At 44.6% G+C, this 26,277-nt stretch overlaps 2 protein-coding genes across 7 annotated transcripts in view; both read left to right on the forward strand.

The window, feature by feature from the left end:
- Window positions 1-9: 9 nt before the first annotated feature.
- CASP2 (caspase 2) lies at window positions 10-15,216 on the forward strand. Of its 6 annotated transcripts, XM_087432015.1 has the most exons (12): window positions 10-151; window positions 2,709-2,859; window positions 3,163-3,330; window positions 3,482-3,563; window positions 4,160-4,254; window positions 4,519-4,695; window positions 8,703-8,831; window positions 8,991-9,081; window positions 12,332-12,481; window positions 12,661-12,770; window positions 14,725-14,784; window positions 14,941-15,216. In XM_087432015.1, the coding sequence occupies exons 1-12, from the start codon at window positions 78-80 to the stop codon at window positions 15,007-15,009; spliced, it is 1,356 nt and encodes a 451-aa protein (XP_087288141.1). In that variant the 5' UTR covers window positions 10-77; the 3' UTR covers window positions 15,010-15,216. The 6 variants fall into 6 exon arrangements, with proteins under 6 accessions (XP_087288141.1, XP_004430721.1, XP_087288146.1 ...); XM_004430664.3 differs by having other exon boundaries at window positions 12,936-15,216; XM_087432020.1 differs by lacking the exon at window positions 3,163-3,330 and having other exon boundaries at window positions 12,936-15,216.
- A 5,667-nt stretch (window positions 15,217-20,883) lies between these two features.
- Window positions 20,884-26,277, forward strand: part of CLCN1 (chloride voltage-gated channel 1) — a 29,206-nt gene continuing 23,812 nt past the window's right edge. The window contains exons 1-5 of the mRNA XM_004430663.3: window positions 20,884-21,063; window positions 23,793-23,913; window positions 24,324-24,455; window positions 25,046-25,174; window positions 25,419-25,552. Coding sequence (XP_004430720.1) covers window positions 20,884-21,063; window positions 23,793-23,913; window positions 24,324-24,455; window positions 25,046-25,174; window positions 25,419-25,552 — 696 coding nt within the window. The remainder of the gene's footprint in view (window positions 21,064-23,792; window positions 23,914-24,323; window positions 24,456-25,045; window positions 25,175-25,418; window positions 25,553-26,277) is intronic.

A 26,277-nucleotide genomic window follows, 5' to 3' on the forward strand; every position in this document is an offset into this window, starting at 1 on the left:
AGGGATGCGGCGGACGCGACGGCTTTTGGTTTGTTTGGGTTGTGGGCGGTGCGTGCACAGCCCGGGAAAAGCGGGAAATGGCGGCGCCGAGCGCGGGCTCCTTGCCTGCCCTCCAGCAAAAGGGGCTGATGGCTGCTGACAGGGGGCGCAGGTGAGTGGGGGAGGCCCCAGGGGTCCTTAGTGGGGCCCAGGGCAGAGGAAGGCGGGTCTCAGGCGTGAGGCCCTGGCGCCCCCTCCCCTCGGAGCCCCTGGAAGCAGCTTTCTGCAAGGGTGGGAGGCCGGGCTGAGCCCCTGAGGGGCGCGCGGGCCGCGGCCCTTTTCTCAGCCTTGTCCCTCGTAAGCAAAGACTGCCTCAGCCTCCCTTCGTCCAACTCGGGCAGATCTGAACAAGAGGAACCGTTTCCAGTCCTGCCAAATCTCGGCTTCTCTTAAAGATTCTCCATCTTTTGTTTCCCCTGCTTGCCTTATGAGCAACTGTACTCTGCCCCCTTAAAAACCGATGAGACCTGCAGACCTCGGAATTCTGCCTGATGTGCACTTGATTGGATTGAACATAATCATGACCCATATTGCTTTGGATATAATGACCAGATTTGCAAAGCAGTCAGCACAGGCTTTGGGGTTTGAGTGCTTTGAAAGGAAGGGAGGTTCCCGAGGCCGCATATGTGTCTCTCCCTCTGCCACAGTTATGTCATTTCATGGCAGACATCACCCAGGATAACATTATTTTAATGCCTCCTGGTCCGGACCAGAAGATTAATTTAGGACTTCGGAGCTGGAACTTGCAGAAGGACACAGAATCAAGACTTAAGAACTCCCTTTGTGTCCTTGTCTTCACCCCATCTTTCCATTCTAGGCATGTCCTAAATTTCTAGGTGATTGCACTTACATTTGGAAAGTCCACGTTTGAGATTCCACATATTATGGAATACAGGAAGGAGCAGGTGTGTGGAGAAGGGATAATGCTTCAGATTAAGCCTAATGAGTTATTGATTGAAAATTTAAGTCTAGAACTTGAAAGAGTTAAGAACTGGGAGTCAATTAGTGAATTGTGAGTATGGATGAGATTGAATAGGGAGAGGCTCTTTGAGAGGGGGTTCCTAATGGAATATCGGCATTTAAGGGCAGGCCAAAAGTCCTGTGAAGGAAACAGGAACATTAGGCAGAGAAAGGACCTGGAGAGAATGGTGTCATGGAAACTAAGGGAGGAGAAAGTTAAGGAGAAAATGCTCTGGTAAACTAGGAAGAAACCTGAGTAAACTTGCTTCACCATTGATATTACTCCTAAGAAAATACCCAGCATCCGGCTGCGACGTTATCTTGTGGTTGGCCTATTAACACTTATTTTTACTAGAGTAAGTATATGTCATCATTGTTACTGTGTTGATGTGTTCTAAGGTGATTCTTAAATGGAGTTTTTGATTTCTCTAGATTGTGCTGTAGCAGGTTTGTGCTGAAGGTTTAGGGTAAAGAGTATTACAACAGAAGAGACACAAGAAGTTAAAATGGAGTTTCAAACATCACTCTCTCATACCCAAAATTGAATCAGACTTGGCTGCTTCCAAACCTGGGAATGTTTTACTGACCTTTTCCTATGCCTTTGGATTCTATGTGCTATCTTCTTGGGCCTCTCTCAGCTCTTCTAAGACTCTGCATTTCCCTCTAACTATAAATCTCTAATTTAAAGTCAAACCAAGTACATGGTAGATGTATGCTATTTCACTGATTCTAAGATGCACATTTTTCCCCCCACATGTTAACATCTTTGAAATCAGGATGCATTTTTAAATAGGTTTTTAAGTTATAAACTGAAGCTATTACCATATCCTTTCTCACTGCCATCAGGCCCTTACTGTCATGTATTTGGAAACTGTGACTAAGTTGCTGGCAAGCTCTAGGTTTATATAAACTAGGCACGTAGATGTTATATACTGGAAATGAGATTCTTTTAGTTCATAAACAGAGGCTGATCTCTTTCCAAACTTACAGCAAAACTAAGGAATCCTTGAAATAAAGACATCCCTAGTAAATGATTTAGCTTTTACATAATTTAACTTTTTAAGTGATTTCAAGTTATGTTGATTGTGTTCATTATTGGCATTTATCTATTGTGACTTTTCGTCGTCTTTCTACTTACTCAATTCTTACAGGATTCTAATCATAAAAGCCATAGTTGTAATTGGTGTAAGTAGGCTAGAGAGAGAGTGTGTATGTGTCTGTCTGTCTTTTTTCTTCTATTAAAGCTGGCCATTGGCTTGAGTTTTTGCCATTGTATTAAATTATTTTATTCCTCACTGAGAATCATTTTAAACTTAAATCACTTTCAGCAGTCTAGATAAATAATGTAAAATGTTTTCTGAAATAATCCTTGATTAAAATTGGTCTGTCAGAAGAATATTCTTTCTCATGAATATGTGTGCCTGTGTGTGTGTTATTTTTGTCAAGTTAGGTATTTCCCTTGGTCAGACCATTCATCTCAGAAGATGGTCTCAGTTGAACATTCTCCATAAAGAATTATACATCATTTCCTTATGACCAATGTGTTATTGCTTAATACTTCTTTAGTTTTAACCAGATTCAATAAAATATATCTAATCTTAGTGATCATAGGTCCTGTTCTTTTTGCTCTTCCTACCCACACCTCTTCCACTCCACTCTTCTGTGCCAAATCTTGTACTTGACAGCCTTTTGTCTACCTTTATCTGTAGGATACTGGGAGTATGTGGCATGCATCCTGACCATCAGGAAGCTCTAAAAAAGAACCGAGTGGTGCTGGCCAAACAGCTGTTGCTGAGCGAACTGTTAGAACACCTCCTGGAGAAGGACATCATCACCTTGGAAATGAGGGAGCTCATTCAGGTATCTGGAGGCAAAAGAGAAAAGCCAAGAAAATAAATTGGTTGTAGGAGTAGGAACAGAGCGTGATAAAGTGTGGCAAGGATGTAGAACCTTACTAAGGAAATGAAAATGCCCTTCTTTGCTGGAGCATTTAACAGAAAAGATATATAATTCAAGAGTAATGGGAAGGACTTCACCCGTACATATTTTTCTTGTAAAAGGAATTCTTGAGATGGATGATGACACTACCAGGAAGCTCATCTGGAGAAATAGAATTATAGCTTGATACGTAAATATGATGTATGGTTTATTCTTATATCTTAGGCCAAAGTGGGCAGTTTCAGCCAGAATGTGGAACTCCTCAACTTGCTGCCCAAGAGGGGTCCCCAGGCTTTTGAGGCCTTCTGTGCGGCCCTGAGGGAGACCAAGCAGGGTCACCTGGAGGATCTGTTACTCACAACCCTCTCTGGTCTTCAGCACATACTCCCACCGGTATGGAGCCCTAGAAATGTGGTGTGTTGAGAAGGGTTAGTTTGGCGAGAAAGGATTATTTGAGATGGCGGGTGGGGAGACTAGATTTTTGTTTTATTTGGACTGGACCATCTCCCTAAGGCCTGGCCTGGTGGGTCCTGATTTCTTACAGTTGAGCTGTGACTACGACTTGAGTTTCCCTTTCCCGGTGTATGAGTCCTGTCCCCCTCACAAGCAGCTCCGCCTGTCTACAGGTGAGAATTGATGGGATAAAACGGGTCCCACAGATTGACTTTTTTGTTGACTGGTATCTGACTTTGCCCTAGCTCAGTACCTATTTTCATTCATACTGGGAAGAGTTCCCTCAGTGAATTTTTTAGGGGCTAACAGGACAGTTTAGTTGGGGTAATAGTTGGGCCTGTTTCCCTTCCATCACAGATGATAGTTTTTATGGTAATTGGCACTTGGAGCAACTTGTACAGGTAGGAAATTCGTACACATGATTGGCCTGTCTCCTCTATAAAGCTGAGTTATTTTAGAATGGGAAAAGACTACATTTTGGGTTACTACCCTGCTGATGGCGTAGCCTGGTGATTAGAACAAGGCTTTTATCAGATATCCCATTCAGTCATTCAGTGAGTTGAGTACCTACTATATGCAGGCTAAGTGTAGATGATCCAGTGGTGAGCGAAAGCAGACAGGGTCTCTGCCCTCATGGATCTTACAAATTAGGGGGGTGAGCAAGACCAGTATTTATCAAAACTCCAGTTCAGAAGGGTGCCTGAAGTTATAAAGAAATAGTAGGATTGACACATAGATTCTATGCTAGTTTTTTGGCTCTCTGGTACAGATACTGTGGAACACTCCCTAGACAATGGAGATGGTCCTCCCTGCCTTCAGGTGAAGCCTTGCACTCCTGAGTTTTATCAAACACACTTCCAGCTGGTGAGTCTTTCAGAAGGGCAAGAGTTGGGAAATGAGATACCCTCCCTGGGCATCTGAGCTTAGTTTGCATATACATTTCCTTCCTGCTTTATCAGTCAGAAAGTCATTGCTGACTGAATGTCTTCAGTGGGCATTTTTCTATTTTGTTCTGGTGGGGTTAAGAAGAATATGATGTCTTTGTTTTCTTGAAATGTCTCGTCTAGACAGGGAAGCATAGTTTCTGTCCTCAAGAAGCTCGTGGTCTAATTGGCCTCCCCTCCCCAGGCCTATAGGTTGCGGTCTCGGCCTCGTGGCCTGGCACTGGTGCTGAGCAATGTGCACTTCACTGGAGAGAAAGACCTGGAATTTCGCTCTGGAGGGGATGTGGACCACAGCACTCTAGTGGCCCTCTTCAAGCTTTTGGGCTACAACGTCCATATTCTACTTGACCAGACTGCAAAGGTACCCAAGGCAGGAAACGCTGCTGTGTAAATTAGAGCATAATTAAGTATTTGCTATACTTTTGGTAAGGCCAGTTTCATCAGTAGGTACTTGAGTATTCTTCTTGACATGCTGCTTTTGCCAGCTTCCCAATAATAGCCCATGCAAAGAAGCTAACCCACCTTTGTTTCAAAGCTATGGCTGGAACAGCTTCTCTAGTCATCAGGTATTTAAGCAGGTTATACGCTTTCCTGAGAAGTCTGCTGGGTGTGAAGGGATAAGGGTAGGACATCAGCCATCGTTCCTAGAGGGAATCCTATTAGAAGGTCACTTACCAAAATGAATGCTGTTTATGTTGCATAGGTTTTGGCCTAGCCATTCCTTTTACTAGGAATTTATGTCATGGTTTTCCGAATTTTATGCATTAGATAAGGGATTTTACATACTTGGTTGTTAAAAATACAGTCTTGAATCACCAAGTTGGCTATATACTGCTGTGTTTCAGAAACATGCAGTAGATACGATGGGCCTGTGAGCCTGCTTCACAAATACCATTCCCACTTATGTTAAACCTGATGCAGATTCAAAGACCTGTTGGATTCTAATTCTCTGGTTACATTGTTCTATAATAAGTGGAATTGCAGTTGAGTTAAACTTTGAGTTCCTTAAAATGTGGGGGAACTGTGTTAGCTATGTTAGCTGTCTAACTATGTTATATTTTTAAAATGTGGACCTTGAGTTTAAGGTACCTCAGTTAGATAAGGGAGTCTTGGCATCACGAAAAAGAGAAGTGTATCCCTTATGTTCCTAAGGACCAAACAAGATGAGAGACAGTGTCTTCTGCAGTAGTTAAAAGGAAGAAACAGTCACCTGGGTCCATATGGTCAGATGGAGAAATGGAAGATATGAGACGAGCCGGCCTTGAAGGATAGAAGCTACTAACGCAGAGAGGAGTGGTAAAGGGATCCTAGACAGGGAGAACAGCACATAGACCAGAAATGTGTATCTTATTTTAGGGACCTAGTGGGTAAACCAAATAAATGCCTAGGGCAAAGGAGTGCCAAAAAGAAGAAAGGAGATAAAGGGACCAGAATGCACAGGGCCTTGAATGTCTTCCCAAAGGAATTGGACTTCCTTGTCTTGATATTAGAACATCATTAGTAATTTTTGAACAGAAAGGTGGTGCATTCATAGTGATGATTCAGGAAGATTAATATGATACTATTGTAAAGAATGAAGTACAGACTACTGGCAGGGAATCCAGTTTGGAAAGGAATTGAGGGACTAAATGAAGTCAGAACCAAATTTGGGTGGTGAATTTGGGAATGACTTGTGTGGGAAAAATGCTTTAAGTAATGAAAGAGTATGAGATCTTTGAGGAAGAGATAAGAGTAACAGGTACAGAAGGTTTAGGACTGCACCTTGGGCTCTAGCCCTCCACGTAGCCTAATCTTCAGCTCTGGAGATTCAGAAACGTGAGGAGGACGTTGCAGAATCAAAATTGACAGTGGCCAAACTCTCAGATACAGTTAAAATCAGGTAGTTACATTGGGTATGATAAACTGGTACATTGGGCATCTGCACAAAATACTTTCCTCCTGGTAGGACCTCTCAGGAGACTCAGCTCTTTTATATCATTATTTGACAAGCAAAGAAACAGAACCAAAAAAATGAACATCCTCTCTTTTTTTCTCCCCATCACACCTTTTTGACTTGAGAGATAATTCCATTTAAAAATTGGAAATAGTATGGTCTTAGAGAATCCTCTTCCCTTCACAGTGCTGGAGAGCACACTGGTATTCTCACTGCTCGTGTAGGTTTTCAGTGTTTATCATTGAGTCAAAAGTCTTTTCTCATTGAGTCTCCCTCATGAGGTTGCTAGTTCTAGAATAATAATTTATCCTATAGCATTAGGAAATGAGATACATTTTAAGTGGGAAATTTCCTTTTACCATATGCTATTGGTTTTCAACTTGCGTTTGGGTCAGAGACTGCTTTGAGAATGTAGGGACAAGCTATGGGTCATTCCAGGAAAATGGAGCTACCCATAAAATTTTATACATAATTTCAGAGGTTCACAGGTTATTCTCTTCTCCTGTGTCCCCCACCCCTCCAGCCAAAAACACACACGAGTTAAGACTCTGCTATTTATAGAAGTACTGTCATTTTATCAGAAATAAATCTACAGATCCTATTTTAAGCTATGCTACTTTTGGAAAAATTCTTCCAATGACTAATCCTCATTTATTGAATGGTTTAGTCTTATTAAATTCAGTTACAAAGTGTGTGTTCTCACTTTGGGCTTTGTTCTCTATTTACTGACCTAATAATCTCACTTAAGTTCAAAATACATGTAAGTGCCAAGCATATGTTTTTATAAGCTTCTTTGAGCAAAATTAACTACTCTATGTTAAATTCTATTATGGTCAACTCCAGAGGAGCAGTCATCCTTATGTATTCTCTTGAGATTATATGTTCTTGAAATAAATGAATTTTGGATATCTTTTATTACCTTCAGATTTATAATATTATGATTGGCTTCTGTTTGCCCAGAAATATACATACTTTTTCAAAAGAGCCAATTTCTCCATTTCCAGTTAAGTTGCAGACTGTCAAGTTTTTTTGTATCGTTGTCTCAATTATCTGTAAGCAGAAGTATTCCAAACAGAGAGATCAGTAGTTCTCAAACTTTAGCACATCAGAATCACCTGGAGGGCTTGTTAAACTGATTACTGAGGCCTAAGACTTTGCATTTCTTAAAAGTTTCCAGATGATGCTGATGCTGCCATTTTAGGAACCACACTTTGAGAGGCACTGCAGTATATTATACAAATGTGCTTTTCATTGGGGGCTGTATATGGTAGCTGTTAGATATATGTGTACTGTAACTGTTCTGCCTAGAGAGCATATTCATCATTGTAGTTCATTCAAGTGCATAATAAAATGAACTTGTTTTCTCTCTCCTCTCAGGTGGGAGAGACGACCCAAACATCTTGAGCTGTAGAGGGAGACATAGGTTTAACAATTTGTATCAGATTATTATACATTAGATATAGTATAACTTTCCCTTGGATGGGCCAAATGCTTAAGGTAGAGTGGTATTCATGTATAGCAACTTAATGCAAGATAAACAAGATTCTTATGTTGGACTACAAGATTGACCAATAATAGGTTCCTTTGAAAAAATGATAAGATCGTTACCCTTCGGTAGACATACACATTATAATAATGGCATATCTTTGCAATATGTGCCAGACGTAGTTATAAGTCCTTTCTATTTAATATCTCATTTAATCTTAACAAACTTGGAGAAAACTACTGTTAATTATCTTCCTTGAAAATGGGTATTAGAGCCTTGAGAGGCTAAATAACTTGTTCTAGTTTATGAACCCAGGGGTCAAACCTAGGTCTGTCTGATCCCGTAGCCCATGTATATAGTCATGGCCCTGCACAGAATCTTTCATACAGTGTGCTCTTCCCTGAACAAAGCATCTTATACAGACATCACTGTCTCTGGGAACTTAAAATCTCACATAGAAAACAGCCTAGAAGTACTACTGCTGTTCTCTATTATCATGATCCTATTAGCCCTTTGTCACAGAGCAGGTTATTTTCCTATAGCTGAAGAGGTATAGTACTTACTCATTCACAGCTCACCTGGTGGTCCCCCTTGTGCCATTTATATACAAGGGCATTTGCTCTGAAAAAGGATCTGGTTGATGATTGGGGAATGGATGAAGTTAATTAGCTCATGATTAGCCTCATTAGTAACTTGCTGTAATCCAGGAGTTCTTAACATATGTCAGTGAGTGCGAAATTATATTTAGAATTCTGTGTCTGAAGTCATGTATTTTTCTGGTGAGTCCATAGCTTTCCTTAGCTTCTCAAAGGGTCTCTGACTTCACTTATTGACTGCAGGAATATACAGAAAACGTTTTAATCTAATAGCTTAGAGTTTCAGACACCAAAGAAAAGTTTACAGTGGTGCTGACTCCAGTGAACAACACTAAAAGGTGTCTTTCTTCTAGGAAATGCAAGAGAAACTCCAGAACTTTGCCCAGTTACCTGCTCACCGTGTCACTGACTCCTGCATAGTGGCACTCCTGTCTCATGGCGTGGAGGGTGGCATCTATGGTGTGGATGGCAAACTGCTTCAGGTGTGTGCTGTCTGGTGGACGACAGCTGTTGAGGCTAGGTGGCTTCCCCTCCCCTGCCTGCCTGTCTGTCTTTCTAGTGATGGCAACTGTTGTATACATAGGACTCAGGAGGTCCTACTGACTACTTAACCTCCCTTCTCCCTTATTTCTTTCTGGCAGCTACAAGAGATTTTTCGGCTCTTTGACAATGCCAACTGCCCAAGCCTACAGAACAAGCCGAAAATGTTCTTCATCCAGGCCTGCCGTGGAGGTGAGTGCCCTGGCAGAGCAGCACCTGGGTGGTGGCTCCTGGGCAGCCTCCCACCAGCTCTCACTTTCCTGTTTGCTCCTCTCAGGTGCTATTGGACCCCTTGGGCACCTCCTTCTGTTCACTGCTGCCACCGCCTCTCTTGCTCTGTAAGTGTCTCCCAATGCATGGGGTGTGCTGGGACTTGGGCAGCCCATGGCTCTCAGGTTGGTCAGCTCTCTGTGCACCGCCATATCCTGTTCTCAAGACTCTCTTTATATCTGTGTCTTTGCCTTCTTTCCTGAGAAGTCTTACTTTTTTCTGTGCTTATTAATAACCCTGATGCACTTTTTTTTGTTACTCATTCCAGCTAAGGATTTTCTGTCTCTTCTTCCTGTCCCTCTCACTTTATCCCTTTCCTCTTCTCCTATCTCCATCTGTCTTCCCCCTTTCCACTTTCTCCTTTCTTCTCTTTTCACCTATACTGCCATTCTTGCCTCCTTTCTTCTCTTTATCATTTATGTACCATGCAGGATAGCAGTGCAGAAGCCCCGTGTCAGCCTGTGGCTCTTATTCTTCCATGAGCTGCTTCCATCCCTCTTCTTTCTTGCATGCAGTCTGTTGTACCTCTTTAAGAGCCAGGACCCCGTGACTAGGCTCAGAAGACATGCGAGCATGCTTCTCATCCTGGAGGAAACCAGTAATAGTTAAAAGCTGTAACTTTGGAGTCAAATTCTGCCTCTACCACTGACTAGTTATATCAAGTTAGAGAAGTTAACTTGATGTCCCTCCACCTTAGTTTACTCTGTGTAAAATGTAGATAATCATCAGACCTACTTAAGGTTGTTGTTATGATTAAATGAAGTCATATGTATGAAGTGCTTACTTAGCACAGTACCTGGCTCATAGTAATTCCACAGAAAATGCAGCTGTGACTGTTATAACATGATTAGTGCCCTCAACGGACTTATTGTTTGGTTTAAAGGTCACTTTGTCCAAACATTCAAATAATTTTTTTATCTATTGTGTATTCAACAAATGTAAATGGTTAATATTGTTATTATCCTCCTAATATCACCAAAGAATATAATTTCTTAAAGTCCCATGATATGACTAGGACTATACAAAAGCGAAAGAAAATGTTTTCTGTCTCTAAAGAGCCCACTATTTCTGGGGAAATAAAGCAAATAAACATGAAGTAGCTTGAGCATAGTGCAAAGGCCTCAAGTAAGCAAGGGTAAAATTAATGAGGTGCAAACATTTTAAGACAGTTGGAAGAGATTTTGTGGGTAGGATAAGACTTTAATTTGGACCCAGAATGATAAGCTTTACATAGGTGTGGAGTAGCAGATAGAGCCTGTCAGAGGAAAAGAGAGAGTACAATATGAGAAGCACACCAAGATTAAAAGACCCCCCCCCAAAAAATGGTATGCTGAGCCAGAAGTATGCCTAGATCTAATTAAAAAACTGAGCATCTGTGTAAGTATGTTGTGAGATGTGGCTGGCCACATGAGGTAGACACAGCTGATTATAAACCTTTAGTCACGGCTGAGATTTTGGACTTTAACAGATAGTAATATGGAGCTATTGCAAGCTTAAGTAAGAAATAATGTGGTGAATTTTTTTCCAGGACACTTTCCATGACAGGGAGCTGCACTAAGAAGAGTATGTGAGGGCAGGAACTTATTTTTTATTCACCTGCTGTATCCCTAAGCCCAGAGCACTGCCTGATACCTGGCAGCACTTAATAAACATCAAATGAATGGGTGAAAATTAATCTGCCTAAAAAGTTGTAGCAATAATGTAGAAAACAGATATGAGGCTGTTGTGAAGAAAGAACCAATAACATTCATTGATTAATAGATGTAAGACATGAAGGCAAGAGAGGTTTCCTTTCTCTTGAGGGACACATTCAGCTTGGCCTGTTTCCTTTAGGAGGTATCACCAGCAAAATAAAGTGAAGTAAAGACATTCATGATCATTTTCTCCTCCTATTTTCAGAGATATATACAGTATAGATCTGGATTGGGAGAAATTGCTCTTTTCTGGGGTAATTTGAGTCTTCTCTCTAAAATTAAATCCTTCAAGGGATGAGCAGTATTCTTTGAAAATTTGAGCTCCCTGGTCTTTTGTTGTTTTAGTTAATATTATTGATGTCTGTAAGAATTACCCTGTGCCCCCTGCTCCTAAACTGAAGTGGAAGCTCCATCAGAGCGGGAGTCTTGTCTTCACATCCCTAGGGCTCAAAACAAAAACAGTGTCTGGCATACGGGAGTTGCTCAATAAATTTTTATTGGATCAGTGAATCTTGGTCACTTTTGCCATAGTTCTTCCAAGCTTCACTCCGCTTTTAGGCTCTCTTGAATGTTGCGTGGAGCTGGAAATATTGTAAAAGAGCATACTCTTATCTTTGGTATGTTGAGCTGTGTGTCCTCCCTGTCTCTTTCCTACCTACAGCACCCCCAAAATAAAACATCAAAATAAGAATATGTGTGGGGATAGATAAGGCCTAGGTCAAGAGGTAGGTTAGGCATGTACTCAGGGTATGTTGAGAAACTACTGCTAAAATTGAATAATAGTATTCTTTTTCAATTGTATAGAAGAAAATAGTCAAATTATCCAAATTTTAAGGTTTTCCTCTTTTAAATTTATCTTAAATCTTGGATGCCTGCTACAATTTGGCTTATGAAATTAATAAAGTAGTAGGTGATTTAAAAATACCAAAAACACCTTGGAAACAGCTTATTATGCTTAGTTTTATAATTTTTTTATTGATACATAGATTTTAGGTTGTGATTTTATAGAGCATGCATGTAGTAATCATTTTTAGTTTATTAACTTTTTCTTTTTTATATAATAAAATCAGTATTTTGTTGTGTTGCAAGAAAAAGCACTGTGACTTCCAGGTATATTGCTAATTGAACAAGTGAATCATGGACATAGATGATTGTTGGTTCTGTTTACAAGGAGTATTGGATTCAGCACTTTCCCTGTCTTACACAGAATGGACAAAGCTCAGACCATGTATATGTGCATATACATGAGCACGGTGCCTGGCCCGCAATGGGCACCCCCTGAGGAATGGATGCATGCTGGGAGAGAAATGAGTAACATTTTTTGTTTTTGTTTTAATTTCATCAGCCATAGGTTGGAGGCAGCAGCTGGAAATGGCTCTTCCCAGTCAAGATTGTAGGGAACTTGGGCTTGCCTCTCGTGGGCCCAAGAGAGATGGGAGAAAATAACGTCTTTGTGCATTCTTTCTGCCTTTTTACAGATGAAACAGATCGTGGGGTTGACCAGCAAGACGGAAAGAACCACGCGAAACTCCCCGAGTGCGAGGAGAGTGATGCTGGTAAAGAGGAGTTGCTGAAGATGCGACTGCCCACTCGCTCAGACATGATATGTGGCTATGCCTGCCTCAAAGGTATTTTGAGTTCCAAAAGAATAATCCAAAAGATTACACTGTCTTAGACATGCACTTTTTCCTGCTGGCTCTCTGAGTGGGGAAGGTACAAGGTGCCATGGAAGTCTAGTTTGGGATGTCCAGCTTTGTGAGGGTATTCCATGACCTTCTAACTATGGTTAATACTGTCCTGTTTGCAGGGACTGCTGCCATGCGTAACACCAAACGAGGTTCCTGGTACATTGAGGCCCTCACTCAAGTGTTCTCTGAGAGGGCTTGTGACATGCACGTGGCCGACATGCTTGTTAAGGTAAGTCGACTCAGTTTGGCTCCATGAACCTTTTGCATCTCCGCAGTGTTCTACCTTCCTCCTCCCTTGCACTATTTTTCATAGTCTCTCTACCCTTCCAGTTGTGCTGGTGTCATGAAAACACCAGCTTCTCAGACTTCGGACCATTGGTTTCTGCCTTTCCAGGTGAATGCACTTATCAAGGAACGTGAAGGCTATGCCCCTGGCACAGAGTTCCACCGATGCAAGGAGATGTCTGAGTACTGTAGCACTTTGTGCCGTCATCTCTATCTGTTCCCAGGACACCCTCCCACGTGATGCCACCTCCCCATCATCCATGCCAGATGGAGGCCACTGGATCACAGGAGGCATGATAGAGCCTTTTCTCTTCAAGATGCACGGTTTCTGTTCTTCCCCCTCAGGGATTGAGAATCTCACAGACTTGTTTCACATGCCCGTCATCTCTGCGTTTGAGTATGGGACTACATGCCAGCTTCTCCTGTGTGAAGGCTTCTCCCTGTAGATCTGGCTCTGGCTCGACTTGTTGCCAGGAGTGTTTGGTTGCAGTAGAGGAGCCTGGCAAATGATGTTTTGAACACAGTGTCTTGATGGGGAGAAGGCACGTGGATTTCCTCGATGTTTGTGTTCAGTTCCTGCCCCCAGGGTTTTGTAGTAGCACTTTGGTAATTGCTTTTATTACATTAGTTAAGATGTTTCCAGAGATCATCTCCTATCTTTTCCTTCTTTCATATCCCAACCATGTTTCTCCCAGAGTGAGAGTTTGGAAGGTGTCCTGATTTAATGTAGGCATTTTTCATTTGGCTTCAAAAGGGCAAACAGAACTAGAGACATACTCAGTTGCTGTGTCTGCAGAAATGACCTGTGCATTCCCTTCAGAACTGCAAGGCCACCCAGCGGAAAGACAGTCTTCTGAACTCAAGGAATTCAGCCTTTCAGCAGAGCTTAGGGTTTGGATGCCTTATATCTGTAACTTCGTGATCTTTGCCCATGGAAGTTTCAAAGATCTTTTAATCAGTTGGCTCTCTCTCTGAGCTTTGTTACTGAAATGAGCCTTGCAGACAATGTCAGCAGATAAGAGTGGTTTGTACTCTGTAACCTGTCACCATATCTTCTCTTTTCTTCCTATGAAATGTCCCTTTCTATAGAAGCTTCCTAGTTGTTATCTCCCTTCTTCCTGTTTCTCCTCTCTTTACCTTTATTTCATCCTGGTTATTGCTGCCCCCAAATCTGCTTAAGATACTGCTTAATTGGATCATTGGCTGCTCAAGGATGTAATGCAGTATCTTGTTCCTGCTTTCAGCTTCAGTATTAAATATTCTTTTGATATTATATGGCCTGTTTCCCCTTCCCATTATGTCTCTCCATTTCAAGGAGGGCACTTTTATGTGTTATTTGGTTACCCTAGAAGCCTTATTTGTGCTCTAGTGAAACTTTCCTGTTCTTTAAGGCCTTCTCTTTTGCTTCCATTCTTGCCCCCTCCAATCTAATCTCTACGTGACAGATTTTGGGTTTTGATTTTTAAATATAAGCCTGATCATGTCACTCCCCTGCTTGGAACCCTTTGGTTTCCTAGTACACCTCAAATAAAATCCAGACTTCTTACCTTGGCCTACAGGGCCCTTGCCCTCCCTTTGAAACCTCATTAAGTACTGATTTCCCTCTAAACGACAGCCCCAGTGACTTCCTCAGTTTCGTAAACATTCTGAGCTCTTTCCTGTTCTGGACCATCACAGACATTCTTCTGGGGTCTACCGCTCTTGGCCTTCTTCATTCTTCAAGTCTCAGCTTAAACGCCACCCTCTTGTGGAGACTTTCCCAGGCTGTTGTGTCGGTAAACAATCTTCTCCTGTGCTTCTTTATTACTGCGTCCTGTTTAATTCCTTCATTGCACATGTCACAATCTATAATCATATATTTACTTGCTTCACCTGTTCATTTCTGTCTCCCCTACTAGGTTGTAAGCTCCATGAGAGCAGAAACCTTGTCTCTCTTGTTCACCCACGCCTGGCACATGGTAGGTCTTCAATAAATGTTTGTTGAATGAAGGAAGGAAGAAAGCAACCCTAGCTAGAATCCTACTTTTTGACAAAATTTCCCTTTTGACAATATACACAGCTGAGCATTTGTACTATTTTTCCATGTGTTTTGTTTTATCCACTGGTATTATTAGCTTCTGAAGACAGATGTCACGTGTGAGACAGATGTCAGTGTGAGACGACTTCCTCCACTTCTCCCATGATGCCTGGCACAGTGCCCGGCCTACAGAAGTTCAGGTGCTCAATAAATACTTGTTCTGTGAGCCAGATGGTTTGGAGACTTGCTGCCAAGTCCTGCCCTTGGGTCACTATTGTATGGAAGTATTTGGGTGATAGAACCTTTCCACTTCCCACTGCCAGGATGTTATATTGCCATCAGGTGCCAAATAAACGCTCATATTTATTACTGATGTCTGTGTGTCTGTAGATACTCAATCTTATGAATCCCACATATTTTCATTTCCTTAGCCCCTTACAGCATTCCTCACCACCTCACAAGGCATACCCAGAGCTGAACACCCCTTATGTTGCTGCTAGATCTTTTTTATATGTGCAGGTCCACACCTGAGATGAGTCCATCTCAGTTGTCACGGCCACAGATAGCTGCTGAAAATATGGCTAGCACTGGGATTTCTCACAGAAGAGATGGAACAGTCATTAGCAAGCAGTGTTGGTTCTGGATGATTCAGATTATGAGATGGAGGTTGGAAAAACAGATTGGGCTGGATATAGGAGGATGATGGGGATTGTAACATTCCATTTCTCACATGGTCCAATTTGGATTTGAGTTTTTCTAGGGTGGGCATAGATTGTAAGAGGACCCTAGGGCAGCATGGAAGAGATCTAAGCAGTGGGCTGCGCAAAAGTTGGAGGATTCTTGGGGTGCAGTGTATTTAAAGTGTGTGCCTAGAGATGCAAGTGGGCAAGTGCAGATTGGCTATGGAGGTTTAGCAAGAGATGGGAAATTCTGTAGGAGCATTTGGTAGGAAGCAGCTGTGGAAGCTGGGTGAAAGTTGTTAAGGAATACAGAGGAGGAAGAACAAAAAGGGATTAAGCCGAGCTGAAGCCTCTCATCAGATGGAGTGGGGGAATTGGCTGAGGAAGAACACTGGGGCAAAAGACATGAAGATTGGACTGAAGCTGGTTGGTTGTACTGTAAGAAGAGCCGATGTCTCAAGGGAAGGAGGGATACGAAGTCTAGGAGAAGTTAGGAAGGTACTGGAAGAGTGGGAGTAAGGTTAGTGTTCATGTTCAGGAGAGGAAAGCTTTTTGAAGGTGTGATATGTTTGGGGATTATAGAGCAGCATCTGTCTCTAAGCTGGGTTCCATGTCCTTGCCAGCCCCGCCCTTGAATAAGGGTATCAGGTTGAATTTCACAGCCCTGTTCCCTTCCCCCTGCTTACCTCTGCCAGGGGATCTGCTAAAATTATCCCCCTCCCTGAGCTGGGGGCTGCCCCTCTCTGCTGCTCCTCCCCCATCCTGTTTCTTTCATGGGGAAGAGGAAAAAAGGAAGAAATGAAACAAATGGGATATCAGAGCAAAGGGGGAATGTGTCTAATCAGAGGAGGAAGACATTAATAATAGCTGACCGAGTCCTTGTATGTTGCAGGCACTATGCTCGGAGCTCTACGTTCCATCCTCCCCATGGGCCCAGAGGTAGTCATTTTTACATTTTTATCAGAAGAGGAAAATGAGGCTCAGAGACTTCAATTACACAAAAATGGAAGAAATATAGCTTTAAGGGCATGGCCTCTAGAATAGATTTTGAATGTGGGCTCAGCCTTTTAACATACCTTGGCTGAGGCATCTAACCTTACTGAACCTCAGTCTCCCATATCTAAAAATAAGGAAAATTGTTTCTACCTTAAAAGGTACCTATGAGGATTAAATGTGATAATGCGTGGTGAATCACGCTGTGTTAACGCATTACAGATGCTTGGTGATTGTGAGCTGTCTCACAGAGTGAGCTTCAGTTTAACAATATGAGTTAACATTCAGTGCCTACTATGAGGCAAACACTAGGGTAACTTTTTTGCATGCATTCTTTTATCTCTATAACTCTCTAAATTGCTGCCTTTCTGAGGAAACTGAGGCCAGGACATGAAACGAAATCAGGTCAGCTTGAGTGTGTGCTCTTAACAATATTGTTTCTGTGACTTTTTTCCTAACATGAGATTTTCTCCCTCCTAACTGTTTGGGGCTATAGATTTTTCCCATTGAGTTGGGAGAATGAGCCTGAGACCAAAGACTTTATTTCTTCTTAGCCCTGGTTAGGTAGAGAACAGGGAAAAAAGTGTATCGTATCTGAAAAAGCAGAAAAGGGAGAAAGAGACCCGTCCAGCGCTGTCAGACAGGCCTCATATGCAGGGCCTGGGAAGGGACCAAGGATTTTTAAAGGATCTGGAAGGCAAGGTCCAATAAGAAGTAAAGAGAAATGACTACCAGTGAGTACAACTACAAAGAGAGAGTGTCTGGAGAGGAAGTTGCAGTTACATAGGTGAAACTTCAGAAAAGAGGTGGTCGCAGGTTCCGGCCTAGGCTGGATGTGTGAGGGAAAGTGATGACTGAAAACACTTTGAATAGATGACGGTGTCTTGTCCAGTGGGTTGAGGAGACCAGACTTGAAGAGGTGGGAGTCTGAAAACAAGGGTGTAACCGAGGGAGAAAGTTCATGCTTAAAGTGATGTGGGGGTGTCAAGGGGCTGTCTTGGCACAGCCACCTACACAAGTTTCCCCTGATATCCGAAAGCAGAGCATTCCTATGAAGCCTTTCATAAGCTGAAATCGCATAAAGCAAAGAAGCAATTACCATTAATTTATATGGGAAGATTTTTTGAGCATTCCCACACCCAGAAAATAACCTATCAAATCATGCCAAATAATATATAAAACCTAAAATAACACATATAGTAAAGCAGGAATGCTACAATAAATAATGCAGCCTATATAAAGTAGAAAGAATGTAGGTACAGTGATGTTTCACTTACCAGAATCGGGAAGACAGTGGGCACACTGGAAGGCTGAGAGGTGGTGGTGGTGATGATGGTGGGTGAGGCTGAGTCATCGGAGGTTGCGGTGGCAGGAGGTACAGGAGACTGGAGTGTAGGACAGTGAGGAAGAGGGCCATCTATTAACATCTCGTCATTGAATCCATGAGGAAAGGCGGGTCACTACCGTCTACACTTCTTCTATGTCTGCCTGCCTCAATGTCGAGGTTTGTCGCCTGCTGAGGCTGATGTGGCTGATTTGAAAGCCAGAAATAGGACAGTGTGCTTGACTGCTTAGCCTCTATGACAGGTCACCACAAAACATGCTGAATGCTGTTTTCGCTTTTTGCCTTTTTATCATAAAAGTGAAAATCCTCTTTGGATTTCTTTCAGTTAGCGAAGACAGGTACTAATGTAGGTCTTTCGTAAAAGGGAAGTGGCATAAAGCAAACTTTTGGATGGTGGGGGAAACCTGTACCCCAACACACAACATGGTCATTTTTGACAGTTTCTTCGAATAGCAATGCCATAAGCCTTTTAACCTTTTAGTATCATGGACCTCAAGAAAACCTCTTTAAAACCCCAGAAGAATACATATCTTACACAGTATACATATCTTTTAGAATACGTGCATGCTTATGAATTTGTTTCCAAATTTAGGAGCTTTTCACAGAACTCCCTAGAAATCCATCTTTGACCTTCCAAATAAGAACCTAAGCACTGTACACATGGGGTTTTGGGGTGAGGGAGTAGGCATAGTTTACATTTTATTTTCTTGTTCTCTTGCAGGATGATAACCCATGAGATTTTAACTATTTCTAATCTCAAACTCAAGATAATTACTCTCGAATCATTGCCCTCCAGCACCAGCAGCTGTAGATTTTCTTGACCCTCCTAATTTCAGAATCTGGTTTTTAGAATTGCAGCTGGTGCTTCTGCTTGGCTTAGTAGTGTGTGAGGGTTTTTCCAATCCCACTGATCTCTGCCTTCGAATCTTGGATTCTATAACCAGGACCAGACTTTCTCAGGCATGGTGAAGAAATAGGAATTGCATTAGATACTTGTTTCTTGGGTTTATCAAGTCCCTACAGAAACTGGCTACCTTCAGGAGAGCCATGCTCCACAAACAGTTGAAAGGCTTTTCTGTTTCTGAAGGCCCCCAAAGAATATAATTTCATTTTGGCAATGTATCTTCTTTATTTAAAAAGTATGCCTTTCATCTCACACCAAACCCTTAGATCTCTTTCCTTATTTTTTGCCTACAGAGAAGGCAGATATCACAGAACCTTCAGTCCCTCAACTCGTCACGCATCTGTAATCTTTGCAAGTGGATTATGTTAGAAAGGTATTTTTATTATTATTATTATTATTTTTTTTTCTGAGGAAGATTTGCTCTGAGCTAACATCTCTGCCTATCTTCCTCTTTTTTGTATGTGAGCCACTGGCACAGCATTGCTGCTGACAAGTGGTGTAGGTCTGTACCCAGGAACTGAACCCAGGCCACTGAAGTGGAGTGTGCCACACTTACCACTAGGCAACGGGACTGGCCCCTTCGTTTTGGTTTTTTTTGTTTGTTTTTAATCTAATATTTATTTGGTTTTTTTTTTTCTGAAGAAGATTAGCCCTGAGCTAACATCTGTGCCAGTCTTCTGCCACAGCATGGCTGATGAGTGGTGTAGGTCCATGCTCGGGATCCAAATCTGCTAACCTGGGCCGCTGAAGCAGAGCACACCAAATGTAACCACCAGGCCATGGGGCCACCCAGAAAGGTGTTTTTGATGCTATCCATCTTCCCACCTGCTTGGACAGTTCTATTTAGCCTAGATCAAAAATAATTGTAGACCAGATGTTTCGTGTCCCTACCCTGCATCCCTGAACTTGGAGTGTCCTGGGGCAGACCGTGCTTGGTGATGGATCCTACACTACACATTGGCTCATGTTTATAACTTTTCTTCTATAGTGAACAGTTCACAGGGGAAGGAATGTCCTAGGAAAACTGTTTAAAAAAAAAAAAAAAGTGATGCCAGATAGGATAGTTTGGCCTTGGCCAAAAATTATTTATTAGTCTGAAAAGGGAAGAATAGCAGAGTACTTCCCCATCATCTTTCATATTGTTGGGCTCATCATGAGAAACACTCACTCCCTTTCCCCTCCACCTCCCCCTTGGCCCTGGCCCACTTCCCCTTCTCCCATTATCTGCCCTGCCCTGATGGACCTAAGGTGGGTACTCCACAGTCTGAATGGAAGCTCAGTCCCTCGCCATAAATTCAGGCCGCTGGTGTGGCTGACATATACCACCTGGGAAGTGGGAGAAGGGCCAGAACCCAAGGCTATCACTCCTGCTTCCCACAAGCACCCCACACCCAGTGGATGATAAGGGTGGGGTCAAGGGGATGGCACCAAAGCATTATTAGCAGCCTGTGGCAGACAGAAAAGGCAGAGCTGGAGGAGAAAACTGAAACTTGGATGGGTTGGGAGAGCTGGTCCGACAGATGAGGACTACACCTCGGGGAGATACGGAGCTGGGAACAACCCCACAGGGAAAGATGGCAGAGAGGCACCGGTTACTCTCCCAGGTGAGTTACTCTTCAGTGCTTGCAGACCTTCGAGTCACTACATCCAGCACCCCACCCCTCACCTTTCCACATACTGATACTGACAAAAAGAGGTGGGACACAGAGGGTGCAGATTCGGCTCTTGCCGGGAGCACACAGGTTTGAGAGCATGCTAAGCAGTTTTCCATGCTGGTCTGGGCGATATTTAAAGAGGGACTAGTGGCTTGGGGCTGGAAGCCTCCTAGTGACTAAGGAGGGGGACAGTGCTGCTGGCCTTGCTGAGGGAATTCCCCGTGGGGCTGTCCCTCAGGTTCTCATTCCACCCCCTCCCCCGCACTGCTCTCACACCTGCTTCGACCCCAAGCAGATCAGATGTGGCAATGGGGGGGTCATGTGACGGAGAGATGGCTATAAATAGCTGGAGGTGGGCATGCTGCCCCAGACGCCTTGGGGACAGGCAAGAGGACAGGCTTAAGGAGCTATACTGGGGGGAGGACGGGGGCAAGCAGGCCACAGCCTGGCTGGGGGAGGGAGCATGGAACCATCTGAGTCCCAGCGGCGCAGAGGCGAGCAAAGCTGGTGGGGTAGTGCCCCCCAGTACCAGTATATGCCCTTTGAACACTGCACCAGCTACGGACTGCCCTCTGAGAACGGGGGTCTTCAGCACAGGCTCTGGAGGGATGCAGGCCCCCGTCCTAAGGCCAACCCCACACAGGTAAAGTCCTAAGGGGAGTGGGCAGTAGATCCGAGGAGACAGTGGTACGACGGATTGGGGGAAATGAGGGATTAGGCAAAAAGAGGGAGTGGTGTTATCTTTTCTAACTTAAAAAAGTATATGGTAATGTGTTCAAAATATGCAAGTCCTTCAAAGGGCTGGCCTCAGCTAAGTGTGCACTTGTAGAGATACACATGTACTTTTATATAACCTTTACTAACAGAATCCTATGTGGAACAGCAGAGCCACACATGCTTGAGAAGCTCATGCTTACATAACCCACATGGAGTGACTGGCGTAGGAGCCCACACCTCTGTGTGTGCGAGCTGTCTCTTACACCCTCACCCACATGCAGGCAACACCAGATTTCTCCCTCCCCGACACTTGGCAGAACACACACAAATAAACACTTCTGCAGAAGGCAGAAGAAAATAGTTGGGATAAGTGGAGAAAAAGGACTGAATTGCATATCAATGATCAAAGATGTACCAATGTCAAAATAAGCAGAAGAAATCCAATCAAATGTTCAGGTGGGAAGATTTCTCAAGTGAGAACTTGTTAAGTGGTAGGCATTTGGAAGTCACGGAGATATGAGCCCAGCGAGAAGGGCCTGCAGACTGATTTGGGGTGTCCAAGGATACCTATCCTCCAGGAGTGGGGATTGGTGGGTTACAGAAATGTAGGAGAGGGGAATGGGATGGACACAACTAAAGGAAGGGTTAGGAGACTGTCGCAGATAAACATGCAGGTTGTGATGAGTAGTGCATGATGATGGCATGCAGAGTGTGACAGGATGGAAGCTGTCAGGAGGACCAGGAAACCAGAATTGAAAAGTGTTTTAGCTAACGGGGGTGCCTGTGGTTCCTTTAGTTTAGGGGATCTGCACAGGGCTGGGAACCTGAGGGGTGGGCTGTGCCAGTGGTCTGAGGATTGGGGGTCAAGAGGATCCACGTCCCAGTCCTAATCAGTCCCTGGGGCTGGTTGCTAAGGGCAGCCCTGGGGAATCAGTTGTGGGGTGGGGACACAAAAGTCGGGGGGGCTTGAATGGTTAGTCAGAGGGGGCTTCCTGGAGAGCGTGGGGCCTGGCCTGGCCTTGGAGCCTTGTGTGGGATTGGACAGAAAGACCCCTCCTCATGGCGCTGTGCTCACTCTCACCTGCACACGAAGTCACATCTGGGTGGGTGGACAGCTTGAGTAAAAGTGCAGTGATGGCACTTTCTGGTGACAGTGAGGAAGGCAAGCAAACTAAGCATGACACTTCATGCTGGAAAGGAATGGGAAATTAATTTGGAAAGTAGGGTTGGGCTGGTTTCCATGGGGCCTTGAAAGCAAAGAAGCGGAATTTATATATAAGTTTTTCTCTGTTTAATTTTTACTATGGAAAATTTCAAACTTACACAAAAATAAAGAGAACAGTGTAATGAATCCCCAAATACCCCTTACCCAGCTTCAACAATTATCAATATTTTGTCAACATTGTTTCATCTATCCTTCCCATTCCCAGCCTCACTCCTACACACACTGGCATTTTTGTTAACGAATCCCAGACACCACATCCCTTTCAGATGTGAGTTTTGACTTCTCCCTCCCCTCCCCTAGCCCTGCTCTGCTGTGGTGGTCAGCCCTGATCTTAAGGTGTTTCCCAGCCCAAGTTTGGTATGAAGCACCCCCACCCCTTCCTCATGTCCACCAGCCTGGGACCCAAGGGAGCTGAGACTGCCTGTGGATGTGCGCTGACCTCCATTGGTAGTGTCTTCTCTCTGGGTTCCAGGTAGGGCCTGGAGGGAAACACTGCCCTTCTTCGTCACACACCTCATCCCAGAAGATGAAACAGCAATGAGCAGGGTATTAGTTTGTGCCTGTCCAGGACTCAAGCATAAACTCTGCTGCTCATATTGTGAAATCAGATCTCTTCTACTCAGGCTCTCCCAGAACCAGCAACGTGGCCTGGCCTGACCCTGGCCCCAGAGGACAGAGTTAGTGCAGTGGGGGTGGGGCAGGCTAAAAGCAGTTGGAGACCTTGCCCTACCCCTCTCCCACCCCCACAAACACACACACTCTAAGTCTGGATGAGAGCGGAGGGCTACCAGATCTGAGGGTGCTGCTCCACCCTCTTCTCATTTGGGGGGGCATCTAATTATCTTGCTCTGGGAAGAAGTAGACGGACTTGCCTTATCAGGACTGGTTCCTGTTTGTGCATACAAGCACAGGAAGGTGAGTGGACGGGCTTTCTCTAAGTTTGGCAGAGCATCTGAGGGGCCTGAAGTAAGGCTAGAAACACCAAGGCAAAGTGCAACCAAGAGTCACCTGCTGGTCTGTCCTCACCCTGTCCACGTTAGGATTCCCAGGAGGGAAGTCAGTGCGAGGGTTCTGGAGAAATAGGAGAGAGAGAGGTTGAGATACGGTAAGCAGAGCGATACATAAACATCTAATTGACAGTGATGCCCAGTCTTAGCACAGTTCTTGTATCTCTACTTCAGAGTAGAAATTGGCCTCCCTGATGAAGGCTGCCATTGCCCAAGATGAGTACAGATGCAGAGAGGATGAGGAAGGACAGACAGGCATAAAGAGTGGATGGAGAGCAGGCGGTGGAGGGCAGGGGTGACCACAAAGTGACCCTAAAGGAGGCCCTCAACACCCAGGATTTTAAAAAGCTGTTTGCTTTTTCTCTGGGTCTATTCCTTTGACTCTTCAACAAGACAGACATTTCCTATTCTCCCTCTGTCCAGATTTATGGTCATCACAAAGAGCAATTCTTGGATGAGGAGCAGGACTTACAGATGCCCAAGAAGACAGACTCCAGTCCTACCATAGACAGCAAGGATGAGGATCACTATTCTAAATGTCAAGGTGATGGGGCCTGACGAGTAAAGGAATCTGGAATAGAAGGAGGTACAGGGATTCGGGGACTAACCTGGATGTCCCCTTGCATATATCCTGCCCTCCACCCTCCCCACATGCACACCTAAGCCCTCCTCCAAGTATTGAGAAAAGGCATCTCTTCCACTTCCTTCTCCCTTTGCCTGGTTCCTGCTATCCCTCCCACCCAGCCCCAAGAAACAAGGGTTTTAGAAAGGAATCAGGTATCCAATGGGGAGTTGGACTTGGATGCCTTTGGAAGGGCAGAGAGGTGAAGTGAAACTCAGTGAATGAAACATGTAGACAAGACCCTGAGGGCCCAGCACCTCCCCGCAGTCCCCAGTCATACACCCAGAGTGGTGATTGATTGGCTGCTTCTCTTTACCCTCTTCTCTTCCTAGATTGTATCCGCCGCCTGGAACTCGTGGTGAGAAGAAAATTAGGGGAAGACTGGATCTTTCTGGTGCTTCTGGGACTACTTATGGCTCTGGTTAGCTGGAGCATGGATTATGTCAGTGCCAAAAGCCTTCAGGGTAGGTTTAACCTGGCCCTTTACCTTCAGCCTCTCCCCATACTGTGGCTGTTTCTGGGGTTTCTCCCTGGGCTAAGCCGGGTGTGTTTGGGGAGGCGGATGTTGCACAGAGGTCAGGTGTGACTCTGGCCCCGGACAAGACCAGACCCATTTCTCCTGCCTCTTCCACCTGCTTCCAACCACGCTGTGCGTGCCTCTTATAGCGTGACCAACTCGTCCCAGTTCTCCCAAGACTTTCCCAGTTTTAGCACTGAACACCCTAAGTGTCAGGAACCCCTCAGTTCTGGGCAAACCAGGGTGGTTAGTGACCCCACAGCCTCTAATGCCACACCTACATCCCCAGCACTCGAGCGTGGTTTGCAGCACTGCCACTGACTCTACCTCCTACAAGTGGTAGGAACTTGAACAGGTCGCATCACCTCCCACAACTCAGGTTCCCCCATGTCAAATGAGAATAGTGCCATCTCGTGAGGTCAAACAAGATAGCCACGGCCCGAGCATGCTCCTTGCATGTTGTCCTGTGCTGTGGGCCTGGGGGTGGCGGTAACATTCCCTCTACACTGGACTGAGCCCAGGTGCATGTCTTTGCAGCCTACAAGTGGACCTACTACCAGATGCAGCCCAGCCTGCCTCTGCAGTTCCTGGCCTGGGTCACTTTCCCACTTATTCTCGTCCTCTTCAGCGCTCTCTTTTGCCACCTCATCTCTCCCCAAGCTGTTGGTGAGAACTTCCCCGCAGATCCTACCCACGTCCTGTCATCAGCATGATCTCATTGGCCTGCAGACCTTTCCACCCCATGTCCTCCCTCACCAGCCCTGCTGACAGCCCTTTCACCTGCCTTGCCATTGTCCTCCCACCACAGCCCTCTCCCCTCCCACATCTCCATGTCCATTGTCTGGATGTTCATCTCCCTTTTAACCTCTAGCTTGAACCTGCACATAATCATTTTTTTAAACCCCTTTAGGCTCTGGAATCCCTGAAATGAAGACAATTCTTCGTGGGGTTGTCCTGAAGGAATATCTCACCCTCAAGGCCTTCGTGGCCAAGGTTGTTGCCCTGACTGCAGGGCTGGGAAGTGGCATCCCTGTGGGGAAGGAGGTAGGTCCGCTGTTACTGAAGTGTGAGACGGCAGGCCATCCAACAGAGGGCAGCACTGGGTCTAGAGGGAGCTCTGGGAGCAGACATGGACCATAGGCACAGGGACAGGGACAGGGACAGGGTCAGGGCCAAGGGGCATTAAGGAGGGGAAATACATGGGAAGGTCCTTGTCCTGAGACAGAGTGACAAAAATGTCAGAGCTGGGAGTGCCTTAGAGCAGAGTCTCCCAATCTGGGCACTACTGACATTTTGGGCTGAATAATTCTTTGTTCTGGGGGGACATCCTGTGCATTGTAGGATGACTAGCAGCATCCCTGGCCTCTACCCTTTAGATGCCAGTAGCATCCCCAGTTGTGACAACCGGAATATCTCCAGACATTGCCAAATGTCCCCTGGGGGTCAAAATCTCCCCCGGTTGAGGACCACTGCCTTAGAGATAATCCAGACCCATTCCCTTGTTTTAATATGCGAGAACTGAGACCTAGAAAAGAGGCTGTGCTCTGCTCAAGGTTATACTCATGCACATTCTTGCCCTGCTACAGTCAATACTCCACACAGCAGCAGCCAGAGTCATCTTTTCAAAATGGAATCAGTAATGTCTGACCTCTGGTCAAGAGCTTCTAATGGCTTTCCATTTTCCTTAAAGTGAAATCCAAGCTTCTTACTGGGGCCTAGGAGGCCTGTGGTGATCTAGCTCCTCTCTGTCTGGTCTTCTGTCCTCCCAG

This window comes from Ceratotherium simum, chromosome 1 (genome assembly GCF_057802395.1).
Source record: "Ceratotherium simum simum isolate JZ-2026a chromosome 1, ASM5780239v1, whole genome shotgun sequence".
In the NCBI taxonomy this organism is placed as follows: domain Eukaryota; kingdom Metazoa; phylum Chordata; class Mammalia; order Perissodactyla; family Rhinocerotidae; genus Ceratotherium; species Ceratotherium simum.

What these genes read in the sequence shown, in the direction of transcription:
- CASP2 (XM_004430664.3), top strand. Translation starts at nt 78, where the DNA reads ATGGCGGCGCCGAGCGCGGGCTCCTTGCCTGCCCTCCAGCAAAAGGGG. An exon ending in GCAGCTCCGCCTGTCTACAG is followed by an intron (nt 3,564 to 4,159) that starts GTGAGAATTGAT and finishes TCTCTGGTACAG; the next exon opens with ATACTGTGGAACACTCCCTA. An exon ending in TGGATGGCAAACTGCTTCAG is followed by an intron (nt 8,832 to 8,990) that starts GTGTGTGCTGTC and finishes TCTTTCTGGCAG; the next exon opens with CTACAAGAGATTTTTCGGCT.